A 17339-nucleotide genomic window follows, 5' to 3' on the forward strand; every position below is an offset into this window, starting at 1 on the left:
TTGAAGCTTGATTAATTCTATTTAAAATGAAAGGCCCAGATTAATTTGTTCTAAAAATAAAAAAGTAAATATATATTTACTAATTTCTAATGTGACGGTGGAGAAAATGGCATGGATTAAAATCAACGGTTATTAATAAAGTAATTGTGTTTTACACCAATAAAACCTTAAAAAAATAAAAGAAAATTTTCTAAAAAATCAGAAAAAATTCAATTAATGGCGATATATTATATAAAATAATTATGTATGATATATAAATTCATATTGTAGTTAAATAATTATCTAAAATGATTAATTTATGAAATGACTTTGGTTTTTGACTAAAAATGGTTGGAGACGCAAAATATGAATGAATAGTGATGACACTAGGGGAGTCATATTTTGCAAATAACTATGGCTTTTGACTCCATTGTTGGAGATGCTCTGACAATTGCTAATTAATAAGGCACAATCACAGTTGATTATAGTTGCTAATAAGGCTGCACAGTTATTGGTTATTTACCTTCCTCCAAAAGTAAAGATTTATAATTCACCCTAGAGAAGTTTGGGTCAAGAGATTATTTAAATGTTTGGGGACCAAGAATAGACCGAAGGTCAATTATTTTGTTGATATAACAAAGACATGAACAGATTTGCTCACCTAAGGGATAGTTTTAAGGGACTGTGAGAGACAAATGCATCTCAACCACATGTATTAAATATAAAAGCAGAAATTATAACAACTTAAAACTGTGCATTTATTTTCAGCCGTCAGATTCACTTGTCCCTCATAGTCCCTTAAAAACTGTCCCTTAGGTAAGCAGGCCTTAAGACATGAATATGCACCATCATAAATATATTTGACATATACCATCACGAGGAAGAAATAGGAAAAAAAAAAAAAAAAAAAAAAAAGGTCATCTACCCAAAGCACAAAAATGAGCCAAAATAATCTCACTTACTCCAGCAATAGATTTTTATTCCCAGCTACCCAATTTAGTATTCAATGACAATTTTACCCTCAACCTAATTAATAAATTACAGCACTGTCACTCTCTCATCTCTCTCACTCCAGCACGACCCTTCGCGGGCACCCCTCTCTTTCTCTATATGTAACAAATGGATGAGGGCAAAATAGTCTAAAATAATAAAAAAAAAACTTAATTTGGTATTAGGGAAGACCTTATTAGATTCTTTATGGATAAGTAAGTAGGGTGGTGTAAGGGAAAAAAAATCCTTAGAATTAGAATTAGGGTGGTCAAAATCCCAAAGAAAAATGATGCATTCAGATTATAGAATATGAAAGAGAGAAAGAAACTTCTGTACGTCATGTCAAATGAAAAAAATAAATGAGCAAGACTACAACCTGCTTTGTATTACTATCCAAATTGGCTAATAATAAACATAAAACCTAGTGGTGACTCAGACCATTCAAAGAACCAACTTGACTCAGAGTACCACATTATTGTATAGTGAACCGAACCCTAACTCTAATAGACGGGAAACTCTAGCAAATATCTAGTAGGTACTGTTAGGGGACTCAGACCATTGATGTGCTCGTAAGTAGTTGCACATGATCATGAATAGAATAAGTAACCAACAAAAACAGGCATTATCGGCTCTTTCCATATCAGCTACATGTCCCCAGCTTTACAGAAAGAAGATAGATTGTCTTCTTATAGTGATTGTTTCTGTGGAAAAATTGGGGTGATAAGGACCAACAGAACCACGGAATGATGAGCTGCCATCTTCGAGATCCATACCTGCCATTTTCGAGTTCCATAACTGGCAATCATGAACAGATGTCAGAGGGCTGAAGACGGGGCTTGCCGGCCTTCAACTCTCCGATGCCTGAATCATTTACATATAAGTGGAGAATGGTTGCTTATCTTGAATGAGAAGAGATGCATGTATATATAGTGTAGGTTTGGGGTTGTCATCTTTTTCTTTTCCAATGTGGGCTTAAATGTGGCCTACCCAAGTAGGTGATTTGAAACATATCTGATCTGATAGTGAGTACTTGTGGTGTTTCTACTCAGCGTATAGCGGGTATCAGTAGTGATCAATGCGATGCTTGTTGCCATCGATCGCTCCCATCCAACTATCTTCTAGTGACGAAGGCCATTCAATAGATTAGATTTAACCAAACATTTTCTCTTTTGTCACCCTCTGGACACTTCCACCCTTGAAGGAAATTTGCCAACTGAGGGCATATGAGCCTTTGGATTCTTTTTAGGGTTTTTATCCATCTACCCCATTTCTAGAGATTTTTTTCCCACTTACCCCATTAAATTTTTTTAATTCCCTCTTACCCAAAACACTCTAAAGAGGTCTTCCCTAATACCCCATTAAGTTTTTTTTTTTGTTTTTTAATTTTTTTTAATACCATTTTGCCCTCACATTTTTTTTTCCTGAATAACCTCACCCCTTTGTTATTTGGGGCATTTCATTTTACACCCAAATTTGATTACACCTATTAGATTAAACCCATCCATGATTTTTTTTAATATACACCCAAATCTGTTGATTAGGTTGAATACATAAATAAATTCTCATTAACTGACATAGAAAATAAAACATGTTTTTGTCAAAAAAATGTCTTAATATGCCACAAGCTCTAAACAAATACACTTGATCGATGAACTAGACCCTTGATTGAAGCTCTCGTAATCAATACCTACATCGAGGTTTATATATGATTTCTCTATTTCGTGGTCTATTTTTCTATATAAAAGGTATTTTATATTTTTCATATAAACACTTGAATGGAAAGCAAACATAGGTTAATAACATATTATACAGTTGTTCTATTTGTAAGGTATGTACTAAAAAGGTACCTGATCATTAGAATACATTTTTTTTTTCTAGATAATTTGATTTCAGGTATGTATCTAACATATAGGAGGCTTAGTTTTTGGTTTATACATTCGATTACAGCCTAAATGTTAATAGGTTTTGTATAACATCTCTGTATTAGAATTTATTATTATTTTTTGTATCATACATGTTTGTTAGATTTTCTATTATATTATACCTATGATTGTATAAACAAAAATGTTACACCTATGATTGTGGTGTATATCATTGCGTGTCGATCTCTATTAAGCGTGAACATTTCTATTATTTAAGCCCTACCTACATATACATATTTAGTAGGTACATTAGACATGAATTATTTGAGAGAATGTAAATGGGCAAATTAGATATACATGAAATTAAATAAGAAAAAATATTGATTATAGGCATATAGTCTATATGGAAGGTTTTCTTTTTATTTATTTTTTTATGAATCACTCTATATAGAAGGTTTATTAATGTGATTTGGGTGTAAATTAAAAGAAAAGTTTGTATGGGTGTTTTTTAATAGAAGGTTGAATTTTTGGGTTTATATGTAATTTTCTCTTGTTATTTAGAGAGAGAGAGAGAGAGAATGGAAGAGAGAGAAACTATAGGAGACTTCGCCGAAGCCCGGTCACCGACCGCCGGATTCCGGCAAACTTTCACCGGATTCCGACCAACTTTCGCCGGATTCCGGTCACCGGTCACCGGCCACCGGAATCCGGTCACTGGTCACCGGATTCTGATCACCGGCCGCCACCCACAGGAAAGATTTACTGCCCCAATAGACATCTATTGCCCTCAAATAGAGGGGCAATAGACGTCTATTGCCCTCCAATAGACGTCTACTGCCCCCCAATAGACGTCTATCAGCCATGTATTGCCTCCCAATAGACGCCTATTGCCCTCCAATAGAACTTTCGGTTGCCAGAATATGAACTAATCTCCTAAAATTTAGACAATAAAACTTTGCTTAAAGAAAAAAAACGAAGAGATTAATTATATCAATTTAAAAACGTCTATTGCCCCCAATAGACATTCAAAACTGTGTTTTTTTTTCTTTTTCTTCTGTTCCATTACTTAAAAAAAAAAAAAATGACTGAAACAACAACAAATCGTGGTGACTGTGATTCGATTGCCTAGGAATGTGTAGAGAAGGTCACCACCAGAAAACAAAAAACTGCAATTCAACAACTGACCCTTCCCTATCTGGCCCGCCATCCAACCCAACTCCGGCAGCCCCGTCCTCGAAAATTACGGGTTCGCCCTCCCCAGCCTCACCCACCGCTCCTTCCTTGCTCCGACCCAGACCTGGTCGGGCCCGATCTGGGCCCGTACAGGCAGCTCCCACTCGACCAACCACTTCTCCTGCCTCACCAGCGACTGCGGCAGCAAACTAGAGTGCAACGACGCCGGCGCAGCCCCCACAACTCTTGCCCGGTTCGTCCTCCACCACGGCCCCAACGACAATGGACAGTAGAAGGATGTAATTTCTTAATTAGATTAAGGGCAAAATGGTCATTTGGTGTTAAATTGGGTAGATGGGAACAAAAATATGTTGCTGGGGTAAGTGGGATAACTTTGGCTTATTTTGGTGCTTTGGGTCAAGGACCCTTCTTTTTATTATTGTAGTTGTACCAAGACTTATAGGACATAAAGTTAATGAAATTTGTACGAAACTATAAACAGTACATCTGTGAAAAGAAACAAGAAGTACGTACTAGCCACTATGGGAAGATCCAATATATTGTAACCTATCTTCCATTTAAGCATTGCGCTTACAACAAAATATGTGTCTGATTACCCAATGGGGTTGGTCTAGTGAAAGCATGCTAGGCTGCAAGTGGGGCGGACGCTGCAGGGCCTCTCTCGATAATAGGAGGTCTCTGGTTCGAACCCCAGCTTGTGAAAAATATCTCTTGAGGAAGAGCCATACCCAAGTTACTCTCGGCCCCAGAGTGATAGCTCACTTGGCCACCATTTTAGAATATGTGCCTGATTGTTTTAATTATTTGCGATTTACAATAATTATATGCTAATCCTATCTGTCAAAAATGTCTACACGGAATCTATGATCTTAAAAATGGACAAAATTACATTTTTATCAATTTTGCCGGAAGAAAAGGTCAGTACATAATATCTTAGATAGTGCTGATACCATGATTTTGTTGTATAGAAATAGAAAAAGCAACTGTTAGTAGCCTATAGGATCAAACATTGATTTCATAGATAAGCCTGGGGAGGAATCTGACATTTATCACCGAAGAATTAGATTATCCTACATGTGCCCTAATGTGCTACTAACCATTCTTATGAAAGGTAGAGAGAACTTGAGGATATATGATATTAACTTTCTATGTACCTACATCCAGAAAATGAAGGGTGAGGGCTTCAGTTGTGTTTGGAAATGTATCGTCTGAGATGAGACGTATGTTGCTGATACTTGTATTCGGAAACCAGTAATTCTGGATCTTAACTGTGCAAAATCTCTTAAAGGTGCTAAGCTCTCCTCTCATACGTACCGGTTTTTAATATACTATTTCACAGAATGAGGATGTGGAAGCTGGTGTTCAATCAAGGAATTGTTGGCAGGCTGCTACCTTACTAGTAGTAATAAGGTCCAAGAATATTCGTTCTAGAAGTGGTATAGTAAGTTTTGAACTCTGTTCCTCAACTTGAACCTGGAATCTAATGGGAAAGCTGTTATTAATCAACAAATTGTCAATGCTGGACTGCTAGTTTTAAATCTTTTGATACAGCTGACTTTTGAAAATTGTTAGAAGCAGCAAAGTAGCTACCAGTCTACCAAGTGTAAAAGCTAAATTCAATAGTTTCAATGCAAATTCTTATGGCATTGAGAAAACAGTAAAATCCATGAGGGCTATTTAGGTGGATTCCATTTCTATGTACAACAGTTGGATATACTTTCTACTAATGAGAGGAATGATCCTATTATGCATGGGCATGAACCTGAGAAATGGTGAGGGAGTCAAGGGTCGTAGACTCCTAGTTCTGATATTATTGGATTGTCGAACCATGATAACAATAGCCAGCTCCAGTTAATTAAAACGTGACTGGCTTGCCCACTTCTTTGAGGTAATACCAAGGAGATCGATGTTGCCATGTTACTGCTTTTGCTATGGTTTGTCTGGAGGGAGCACAACCTGTGCGTTTGGTCTGGCAAAGCAGTCTTCGTTCATAAAGAATGGTCAGTGCCACTGGAAAGAACAACCACAACCAAATCAGGAAACTTACCTATAAGATGAAGAATGAAGCTGGAAGTAGTGATGCTCTCGATATTTTGGAACACATAACAGAAACAATGCTTTCCATTTGTAGGGATATCCTCATTACTGAAATTAATTAGGCTGCACTGCGTCTACGTATTGTGAATAAATGCAGAAACAGGATTTAAGATCTTGAATGGATTACTCTAGGTATCTTTGGTATGGAAGGGAAATAATGTGAACTATACAGTAAAAATTTATCTACTGGAAGTCTGGAAATAAAAGCAAGCTAGATGAACTGGCCAGAAGATCCTTCTTTCAGTTTGTAATCAATTTGAGTATGATAATTTTTGCAAGTGCTTTGAAAACCTTTAAGAGAGCTATAGTAAATCTGTACATGCGTGCACTATACTATAAGATCAAGCTTAGGAGAGAGAAACCAGTGCCCATTTGATTTCATTGATAGATAAAGAAATTGATTTACAGTACGTGTAGCTTCAGAACCAAAAAAAAAATCTACAGCTAGGAATAAAAAAGAAACTACAAGAGGTCAGAATACTGATTTTGATCATGACTATATCTATCCCACCACTGCAGTGCGGCCACCTGATCTTCATCAGTGTAGAGTCCATTAAATTTATCTGAATGTAAGTATGGGGTATCAACTGGAATATCAAAGTCATGTTGACCATAAATCATCAGATCATTATCAATGAGAAGCTGTCGCTGCTGCTCATGTTGTTGTAGTTGTTCCTCGATCTTGACACCTCTTGTTAAGTTGCAATTGCTGTTGCGGCGCTAGTTGTTGTTGCTCTCGTTGATTTTGTTGTTGTTCCTCATCACCAGCTAACGATTGAGCAACAAAATTCTTAAGCTGATCAACATTCAACATGTGATCGTTATCATCAAACAAGATGGTGGGAGAGAACATCTGATTCTCATCCATACAATCATCATCACTAAAGAGGAGCTGCGCACTAATAGTTCTCCAGAACCACCTCATTATCATGATGAACCTGAAACACTTGGTCATAATCACCACATTGTGGGAGGAGGTGCTCATGAGCCACCTGATCATCGTGAGGAACCTGAACCTTCTGATCATCATAGTGAACCTGAACCACCTAATCTTCTCATCTTCATAATGAGAGGAAGAGGACAATTGCTGTGTACGAGTACTAGTAAAGGAGACACTGCCTTCTGTTGCTCACAGATGAAATGTTTTGATCTGCCTATACATTGATCAAAATCATCTAGCATTTAAAGCTTGCTGGAAACACTCCAACAGTCATTCCATGGTCAATTGGTGGCTTCAAACCTTAATCTTTTATAACAACTACGAAAAATCTGGCAGTTTATTTTATTTATAACTTGGAAAAGCAAGAAGGAAAATGACATTAAGTCAACCATTTAGGAATTTCTTAATCTATCATCAATTAGGTTTTGGACGTGCTTATCAAATAAAATCACTTTAAAAGTTGCATATGCTGCATTGGCAGTTCCTAATTAACGACATTCTCCCACAAGTATGGTTAAAACTTCTTTGATTACAACCTTTACAAGCTGAAATTATTGGCGATCAAGAAACAAAGCCAATCACAACAGAGTAACTTGCTTCCAAACTAATATCACCTTAATTAGCTATAAAAGCCAAACCAGACCACTACATTCAGGTTCCTTCACTAACCTCTTGTAAAGGTTAAGCAACATCTTGTCCTTAAGTTCATTTTTCCTGTAATTAATTGCTGTGGAGTAATAATGACGATTTAACCCATGGATCAAGGCCTGAAGAGTGGAGATTACAGAAGATGTAAAAAAGCAGTAGCTTTAAAGAATGTACCTAAGTTAACAGATAAATTTTACTGTTTAGTAGCTGCATACATCAAGATTAACATAGATGCACAACATGAACTTATACAACTTTTCTTAGCCACTCCCATCACCCCTGGCTTTGGCAATAATGGGATTGCAAATGTTCTCTAGCCGTTTCGTCTGATCCCTATATTCGTCAAATTTAGCAAGCTGGTTTTCATTGAGCCACCGTTTTGCCTGTTTAATCGCATTCCCAATTTTCTTCTTGTCCACGAGCTCGAGCTTTGGGAGATGAGAAACTGTGTTCCTCATGTCATTTGCATAGTTTTCCAATGCCATTTTAGCCTCCACTTTATTTTTGAATTCCTCATCCTCTAACTTGTACTTCTCTGCCTCCTTGACCATCTTCTCAATTTCCCACTTGGATAACCTGTAATTGTCTCTTGTGATTGTCATCATTTTCTGCTGCCTTGTTTTTTTGTCCCTGGCAGAGACAATCAAAATTCCGTTGGCATCAATCTCAAAGCAAACAAGGATTTCAGGCACACCCCTTGCAGCTAGTTGGAGGCCTGAGAGCACAAATTGACCCAACAATTTGTTTTCTTGAGCTATTATTCTTTCACCCTCATATACCTTAGTCAATACTTCTTTCTGATGATTACAGACGGTTGTGCCGATCTTTACTTTTTTGGTCGGAATGGTAGTGTTTCTTGGGATGACAATAACCATATCTCCTGCATCACGCTCATAACCAAGGGAAAGCGGAGTGACATCCAATAAGAGCAAGTCTTGAACCTTCTCAATGGAACCGTTCAAAATTGTAGCTTGTATGGCCGCGCCATATGCAATTGCTTCATCAGGATTGATGCTCTTACAAAGCTCCTTACCGTTAAAGAAGTCCTGTATTACTTCTTGTACCTTTGGAATTCTAGTAGATCCACCAACAAGAACAACATCATCAACAATGCTTTTATCCATTTGAGCATCCGTCAAACACTTTTCGACACACTCCAAACACTTTGTAAAAAGATCCAGGTTGAGCTCCTCAAATTTTGCTCTGGTTATTTTAGAAACAAAGTCAATACCATCACATAAAGAATCGATCTCGATGGTGGTTTGAGCAGTTGAAGAAAGAAGTCTCTTTGCTCTCTCACAAGATGTTCTCAACCTTCTCAATGCTTTGGGGTTATTGCAAATATCAGTTTGGTGCTTCCTCTCAAACTCTTGTACAAGATAGTTCACCATTCTATTGTCGAAATCTTCTCCCCCAAGGTGGGTATCTCCAGCAGTAGATTTCACCTCAAAAATTCCCTCTTCAATTTTGACAAGGGACACATCGAAAGTACCACCACCTAGATCGATAACAAGAACATTCTTCCCACCAAGAGTGCTGTCCTTTTTGTCCAAGCCATATGCAATTGCAGCGGCTGTAGGCTCATTGATGATACGCATAACATTCATCCCGGCAATAACACCAGCATCCTTTGTGGCTTGGCGTTGAGAGTCACTAAAGTAGGCTGGAACAGTAACAACAACATTCTTTATAGTTGTTCCGAGGTAGGCCTCTGCTATTTCACGCATCTTAACAAGAACCATTGAAGATATCTCCTCAGGAACAAATCGCTTTTCTTCATTCTTGTAATTGACCATAATTATTGGCTTATCCCCAGGACCACGACGTACCTTGAAAGGCCATAGCTTCATGTCACTCTTAACTGAAGCATCACTGAATTTCCTGCCGATCAATCGCTTTGCATCTAAAAATATTAAGTTGAAAAATATATTAAGAGAGGTATATCAGGAAGAATATATATATGCATGGATGGCCTGAAAACATATTAATTCTAGCTTTGAACAACTGAATGAGATGACGTTGATAATGTTAGGAGAATAGTTATTAGTAAGTATGAAGATAAACGTACCAAAAATAGTGTTGATGGGGTTCATAGAAGCCTGGTTCTTGGCAGCATCACCAATCAAACGCCCGGTGTTGGTAAAAGCAACACATGACGGCGTCGTTCTGTTTCCTTGATCATTGGCTATGATCTCAACACGATCATGTTGCCAAACACCAACGCATGAGTAAGTTGTTCCAAGGTCGATACCGATAGCTGGACCCTCACCTCTTGCAGCCAATGCCATTGATTTTACAACAAAATAGAAAGAGAAAGAACTGATGATGGGATTTAAGCTATATGGGACGGATTGTTACAATACATATAAGTGAATCAGTGATCCTTGATATAAGGATTGGACAGTCTTTATAGTAAATCTAATTAATCCTTGTTTAACTAGAACAAAGAAACCCTAATATTGACATATTAGAAGATCGATTTCCTTAATTTTGTCCTTGTTTAACAGCACAAAGGAATCCTTGTTTGAAAAGAAAAAGAGAAAGAGGGCCACGTGGACAGGTGATTTCCTCCCACATGGGGGTTGAGATAAGGGTGTGCGCCGACTGCCATTGGTTAGTGTTAGACACATTGGCCGACAAAACCTCAAGTACTTGAGTTGAATAGTATTTGGGGTAAGTTTGGTACGATACTACTGCTGCTCCTTCTTCGAAGGAGTCAGTGATGTTTACCAAAAATATATGTGAAGCTGTAAATAGGAGCTCCAATTGGGTAAAAATACTATAATTAATATAAAAAAAAAAAAAAAAAAGGAAGGAGTTGCCCTTTGGTTTGTTTGTTTTTTTTTTTTCATACATATATCTCAACCAGCCGCTGTTTCTCTTCTCCGAGACCAAGAGCAAGAACAAGAACAAGACAAGAAGAAGAAAGTAGTAGAGGCAACTATGGATCTCCATCTCTCCATCTCTCATTCTCATTCTCGGCTCAATTGCCTGCGTCCTGAGTTTAGTTTTCTGTATGGGAATTTGTTTGTATTACAAGAAGAAGAAGAAGAAGAAGAAGAAGAAGAAGCAGCAGCGAGATCTTGGTGCTGTGATTGCCGATCTCTTTCACTAGATAAGGTATAATTACTTTTTTGTTATTGAAATGGACAAGAACTCAACAAATATGTAGGATTCATATGGTTTTAATTGTTGTAAAGATATATTTCAATTTCCTGAGCTGCCTCCGAGTCTGCTGCTCCTTGGTGCATCATATGGTTTTTTATTTGTATCTTCTGTTAGCAGACAAGGAATTAAGGTTTTGATTTTCTTCAAATTTTGATTTCTCAGATCGATCCGCTGCAACTCTCAATAGATCAAAACATGTGTGCTGTGAAGGTTCAACAAATATAAAATTCATGTGAAACAAGTGGTGACATAATCTTTTCTGGAAAGGTTTTTGTCAATGTTTGCCGGAATTCTCAGAGTGCAGATTCTAAGGACTTGAGTCTTATCTTCCTGATTGCACAAGTGTATCCGTGCAAGATATTGTTTCCTTTGCTCCATATTGATGAATGTCTCAAGCAATACTTGTTGAAGCATGATGTGAAGATATTTCAGAGTTTGGCAAAAGCAGGTGTCAGACTTGGAAAAGAGCTGATATGCAAAGAGTCAACTGTCACTCGGGGCTTCTTTGGTGGGAAAGTACTTCTGTTAGTCACAGCATGGATGAGGCTACACTTTATCAAGATTTGCATATCACACGTTTCGTTGATAAATCTTCAGAGAAGGTAATGTACTATTTTCACTTGCTCTTGTTGATATGGCTCTGGTGGAGGTGACAAAAATTGTGAGGGAAATAGTTTCTTTGAGATGCTTGTAGTCAAGTGCAGGTAAGGGAATTCTTTGTGTTGTTTGTGTGAAAAATGATAATTCAATTGAATATTTGAAATTGGCATTAGAAAAGGAAAAAGGGGACTAGGTTATTGTTTGAAATGTTAATGGTGAAAAGTCTTTAGTATGGAATCAGGATCTTCCTGAACGTGTAGCTGAATTACAAACTAGTTGGCATAGTTAGTTATACGCGTATAATTGAAGAAAAACTTCAGTAAGGCGTATTGTAATTGTAGGCTTGGTTTTTTTTTCACGTATTATTGAGTTCGACCTTTTTAAACACGTTTTATACGCGTATTCATTTTATACGGAGTAAAAATACTTGGAAGATAAAAAAAACCTAAAGTGATGGTTAGTTAAAACGCATATAAAACTTCAATATGCGTATAATTAAAAAAAAAAAAAAAAAACTCAGTATGTCGTATTGTAATTCAAGTGCCTGATTACATTATGCTTGGGTATCTTTTTTTTCACGCTTTGTCATATATCATAAATGATATAAAATAAAAGCAAGAGTTGAGAGTAGATTATTAGTTATTTTGTTACAAAAATAGTGTCTTATATATCCCTATATTTGAACTTGTTTTTTCTACTACTTGCTGAATTATACACGTATAATTTAAACTTATAAATTTGCCGTATCGCATTTTTTTTTTACTGAATATTTGACCGTATCGTTAGATCAGGTAAATCGAATAATACACGTACATTTTTTTCCCGAATTATATGCATCCCCTTTTTTACTAACTATGCTAGTTGGTCTATTATTTATAAGGGCTTCATTTATTCACTGGCAAGCACACTTAAAAATAACATGACCAACCATTTTGTGGTCTATGGTTTCTAAGTTTTTTCTTGTATGGATGAGAAACACACACACACACAACTCCAAACACACCCTATGGGTGTGGATAATTACTTGGGAAGTTATTCTATAGAATGTGGACAAAATTGCTGCACATATTTTGCTTTTGATTTTTGATTTTTTTTGGTTAATTTTCTTTTGTTTTTCTTTTATTTGTGAATTGACCATTTTGTCTTTCTCAAATACTTCAGTTCAAATGTTTTTTAATATTTGAGGGATATTTTAGTAAAATTTTTCTGCTTTGGCTGACAAACTCTCTTCTCTTAATAATAGTACACACACACACACAGAGGAATTTGTGCAGTGGCACATTAATTTTGCAAGCATACGTTGATGGTATTCGGAAACTGTCAATTTAAATTGCACAGCCTAAGTGTGTCCCGTCTCTTTTAATGACGTCCATAGTAAATAGTTACAGCAAATAGTAGAGGCAACTATGGATCTCCATCCCTCATTCTCATTCTCGGCTCAATTGCCTGCGTCCTGAGTTTAGTTTTCTGTATCGGAGTTTGTTTGTATTATAAGAACTCTTCTTGGTGCTGTGATTGCCGATCTCTTTCATCTGATAAGTTATATTTACTTTTTTGTTATTGAAATGGAGAAGAATTATGTTAGGAATACAAATAGTAGGATTCATATGGTTTTAATTGTTGTAAAGATATATTTCAATTTCCTGAGCTGTCTCCGAGTCTGCTGCTCCTTTGTGCATCATACAGTTTTAATTTGTATCCTCTGTTTGCAGACAAGGAATTATGGTTTTGATTTTCTTCATATTTTGATCTCTCAGATTGATCCACTTCAACTTTCAATTCTGTGAAGGTGTATATGACAGATATGATACACTTCATAATATCGGAATTTGTACTGCTCTGGTGTGTCAATATTGCAAGTTAGGTCAACTAGATGAGGTGACAAGGTTATTATGTGATGTGATCAAGCTTTGTTTTAGTCCACCTATCACTGACAATGGCTTCTTGAATGGTAATATTGGTGAAGAAAACTTGTCTGCTGTTGATAGATCCGAGAAAATGCAAGTGAATTCTGAAACGGTGCTGGAGGAAATATGGACAGATGGAAATCATGAGGTGCTGCTGAAATTGTGGTAGAACAAGCGAGAGACAAGGAGCGGAATGTGGAATTCATTACTAAAAGTACGCAATTTTTGGCAAATGTAATGGAGTGCAGGATTCATCACACTAAAGCTAAGGATTTGGTTATTGGTGTCTACACTGTTAAATCATGATGGAATGATCACAGAGAACAAGCTATGTATTTCAGATTTTGTTACTGGACAAGAGAGACGTATTCTTGCTTGGGTGAATTTGATTAAGATATTATGTGAACTACTTACTCAAGTTTCTCTAATATGTGAATGTTACAGAGACTTTACGAGGTTCAACAAATATAAAATTCATGTGAAACAAGTGGTGACATAATCTTTTCAGGAAAGGTTTTTGACAATGCTTGCCGGAGTTCTCAGAGTGCAGATTCTAAGGAATTGAGTCTTATCTTCCTGATTGCACATGTGTATCCATGCAAGATATTGTTTCCTTTGCTCCATATTGATGAATGTCTCAAGCAATACTTGTTGAAGCATGATGTGAAGATATTTCAGAGTTTGGCAAAAGCAGGTGTCAGACTTGGAAAAGAGCTGATATGCAAAGAGTCAACTATCACTCTGGGCTTCTTTGGTGGGAAAGTACTTCTGTTAGTCACAGCATGGATGAGGCTACACTTTTATCAAGATTTGCATATCACACGTTTCGTTGATAAAGCTTCAAAGAAGGTAATGTACTATTTTCACTTGCTCTTGTTGATATGGCTCTGGTGGAGGTGACAGAAATTGTGAGGGAAACAGTTTCTTTGAGATGCTAGTAGAGTTTATTAAGTGCAGGTAAGGGAATTCTTTGTGTTGTTTCTGTGAAAAATGATAATTCAATTGAATACTTGAAATTGGCATTAGAGAAGGAAAAAGGAGACTAGGTTATTGTTTAAAATGTTAATGGTGAAAAGTCTTTAGTATGGAATCAGTATCTTCCTGAACATGCAGCCGAATTACAAACTAGTAGTTGGTCTATTATTTATAAGGGCTTCATTGATTCACTGGCAAGCATACTTGAAAATAACATTACCAACCATTTTGTGGTCTATGCTTTCTAAATTTTTTCTTGTATGGATGAGAAACATATCTATACAATACATAGGAATTTGTGTAGTGGCACATTAATTTTGCGAGCATATGTTGATGGTATGTCGGAAACTGTCAATTCAAATTGCACAGCCTAAGTGTGTCTCCTCTCTTTTAATGACGTCCATAGTAAATAATTACATCAACCTTATACTAGCCTCTTGGCAGTCACCACGAGTCAATCAGTTTTTTCTTTTTGTTCTAGTTGAAGGAATTTGTTTGTGTAGTTCAATTAGTATCGATCAGTCTGTTCAGTATTTGACGAGTATAAAATCACTGATTCTTTTGTTAGTTGTTTTAGCTTTCACCTTTGATTTGTTTTAGTACTTCTCTTTCTTGACATGAATTATTTTTGTCCCTTCAGTTTGGTTTATTAACCATTAAAGCCGGAACAAAGAGGATAGATAACATATATGTGGGAAAGAAGGTGCAATCTTCCTCAAAGCTGGGGAGCTTTTGCCGACCACTATTCGTCGGCATAAGTTGCTGAGTGATAAAGTTGGACTTGCCCCGGTGTTGAAGATGAAAGGCTTGGGCTGTCCGTATCTGAATCCAAATTCAAAATCCGAGGAGCACAATTCCACGAGGTAAAATGAGAAAAACACTTACTCTGATGAAAGTAGTATAACTAATAAGTTGTAAATGATAGATGTACGAAATTTACTCGTTACCTTTGTTCACCAAATTTCGCATATGATCTACATACTTAGGTAAATAAATTTCACACATAAATCGGTTATCGATGTGCTTGTGCCTAATGTAGTCACCTTTGTTCACCAAATTTCGCATATGATCTACATACTTAGGTAAATAAATTTCACACATAAATCGGTTATCGATGTGCTTGTGCCTAATGTAGTCACATTAATTTTCAGACTAAATATACAAAACAAATCCATTTAGATGAGACGAAACATATATGTGCATAGCATTACACCAATATATACTTTGCGTTACAAGATTAAACCATAGTTGCGTTACTTTTTGTAAATTTAGATGAAATTTTGTGACATTTATGCAATTAGAAATAAAACCCGGGTAGTTCCTAACATTTAATTTTTGTGTGAGAGGGGAGGGGCCATATATAAATAGGTGAGTCTGGATTAGGGTTTTTACCAAACCTTTCATTTCTGAGCACACACACACAGAGACTGAGAGCAGTGAAGAATGGGCAAGACTAAGATGATGATGAAGGGACCAGTGATGTACTCCGCACCAAGTAACATCCGCAGCCGGCTTGACGACAAGGCCACTCGGAAGTTTCTGAGTAAACTGTATCGAGCCATCAAGAAGTTCATGGAGAATCCACCTAGGTATGGCTGAGGCAATCATGTAGCACCTTGGGACTACTTTGAGTTAAAATAAGTAGACTATGTGGATTTTGGTTTATTGTAATCTCTGCACCTGCTATTGCTATTATATTAAGACTATATTCTGCGTGTGATGATGATTGTTCTATTTTTATTATCTTGTTTATTTTTTGATTTGATGATCCCCAGATCTTGGCCCCATTAGTTTAATTTATACCAATATATGCTCCCACTAGCTATTAGAGGGTTTGCTCCCACTGGCTATATTTTTGGGTCTGGCGTGATGTTGCTAGAAGGGTTTTGATTTTTGAAGCGTGGGTTGAGTCTTGTGCTGCCTGTGGCAAACCCTCTTGATTCATGTGTATTGTTGTGGGAAATTTGTGCTTGCTAGGAAGGTGTTTGATGAAATGCCTAGGAGAGACGTCGTGTCGGGTTGTGGGTAGCTTAGGTTTGGGGATCTGAATATGGCACATGTGGTGTTTGATGTAATGCCTAAGAGAGACGCCGTGCCGTGTCATGCCGTGGGTATGGTAGGTTTGGGGATTTGAATGTGGCACATATGGTGTTTGATGTAATGTCTGAGAGGAATGTGGTTTCTTGGATAGCCATGCTTGGTGGGTATTGGAAGGGAGGGGAGGGAAGCCGGGCTGTGCTCATGCCATCAATCTAAATCACTTCGCTGCCCACGTATGGGCAGCACTTCCTAGCCATTTCTTCTCTCTGTAACACCTTATAACCCATCTCTTCTTCCCCATAGTTCTAATTCCCCATCATACCGACCGACTCGAGAGAGTGAAAGCTCACAGGAGGTTGGAGGTGGGTGCTCGGGAACGACCACGGTGGTCATCGAACAAGATCGAGGAGGGAATGGAGGAGAAGAGCTATTGCTGCCAAGATATACTCTCTACTCACAGCTCAGGGTAGCTACTAGCTTCAAGTATAATGACAACAGCGAGGTCTTTAATGCTTTTGTGTTAAAGCTGGTTGGGTCCTTGAAGAAGATGCCACTACTGTGTGAAGAAGTGGAATGCAGAACTGATGGGGAAGAAGAGGAATGGTTGTGTTAAAAACCAAAAACTTCGTCCGTGTTGTTGTGTTTTGGGGAGACACATGATGAGGGATTGGTTAGCAAGTGCTGCCTATTATCCCTTTTCGTAGTCTTTTTTTTTTTTTTTTTTTTTTTTTGAGGTAAAAGAGGTCAGCCTTTATTGAGAATTTGGAAAATTACATATGATAACGTTCAGCTGCAATAGCAGCTAATAAGAAGGAAGGAGGAGAAAAATAAAAACATTCATGTACTAGAGAACTAGCATGCGCAGCCATTAGGTGTGCAACCTTGTTGGCATCTCTTCTAGTGTGAGTAATCTGCAAATTGGGATTTGAAGCCAATATG

At 37.2% G+C, this 17339-nt stretch overlaps 1 protein-coding gene and 1 long non-coding RNA gene across 3 annotated transcripts; one reads left to right on the plus strand and one right to left on the minus strand.

Moving 5' to 3' along the window:
• Positions 1-7970: 7970 nt before the first annotated feature.
• LOC133737297 (heat shock cognate 70 kDa protein-like) lies at positions 7971-9983 on the minus strand. The gene is made up of 2 exons (XM_062164892.1): positions 9779-9983; positions 7971-9613 (listed from the first exon to the last, which is right to left on the minus strand). The coding sequence occupies exons 1-2, from the start codon at positions 9801-9803 to the stop codon at positions 7971-7973; spliced, it is 1668 nt and encodes a 555-aa protein (XP_062020876.1). The 5' UTR covers positions 9804-9983.
• A 592-nt stretch (positions 9984-10575) lies between these two features.
• On the plus strand, positions 10576-16134 carry LOC133736784 (uncharacterized). 2 transcript variants are annotated; one of them, XR_009859721.1, is made up of 5 exons: positions 10576-10830; positions 11041-11480; positions 13236-14234; positions 15001-15223; positions 15785-16134. It is a non-coding gene; the product is annotated as an uncharacterized LOC133736784 (long non-coding RNA). The 2 variants fall into 2 exon arrangements; XR_009859720.1 differs by having other exon boundaries at positions 15001-16080.
• Positions 16135-17339: the final 1205 nt, after the last annotated feature.

The sequence above is a fragment of the Rosa rugosa genome, chromosome 3, assembly GCF_958449725.1.
Source record: "Rosa rugosa chromosome 3, drRosRugo1.1, whole genome shotgun sequence".
Classification (NCBI taxonomy): Eukaryota; Viridiplantae; Streptophyta; class Magnoliopsida; order Rosales; family Rosaceae; genus Rosa; species Rosa rugosa.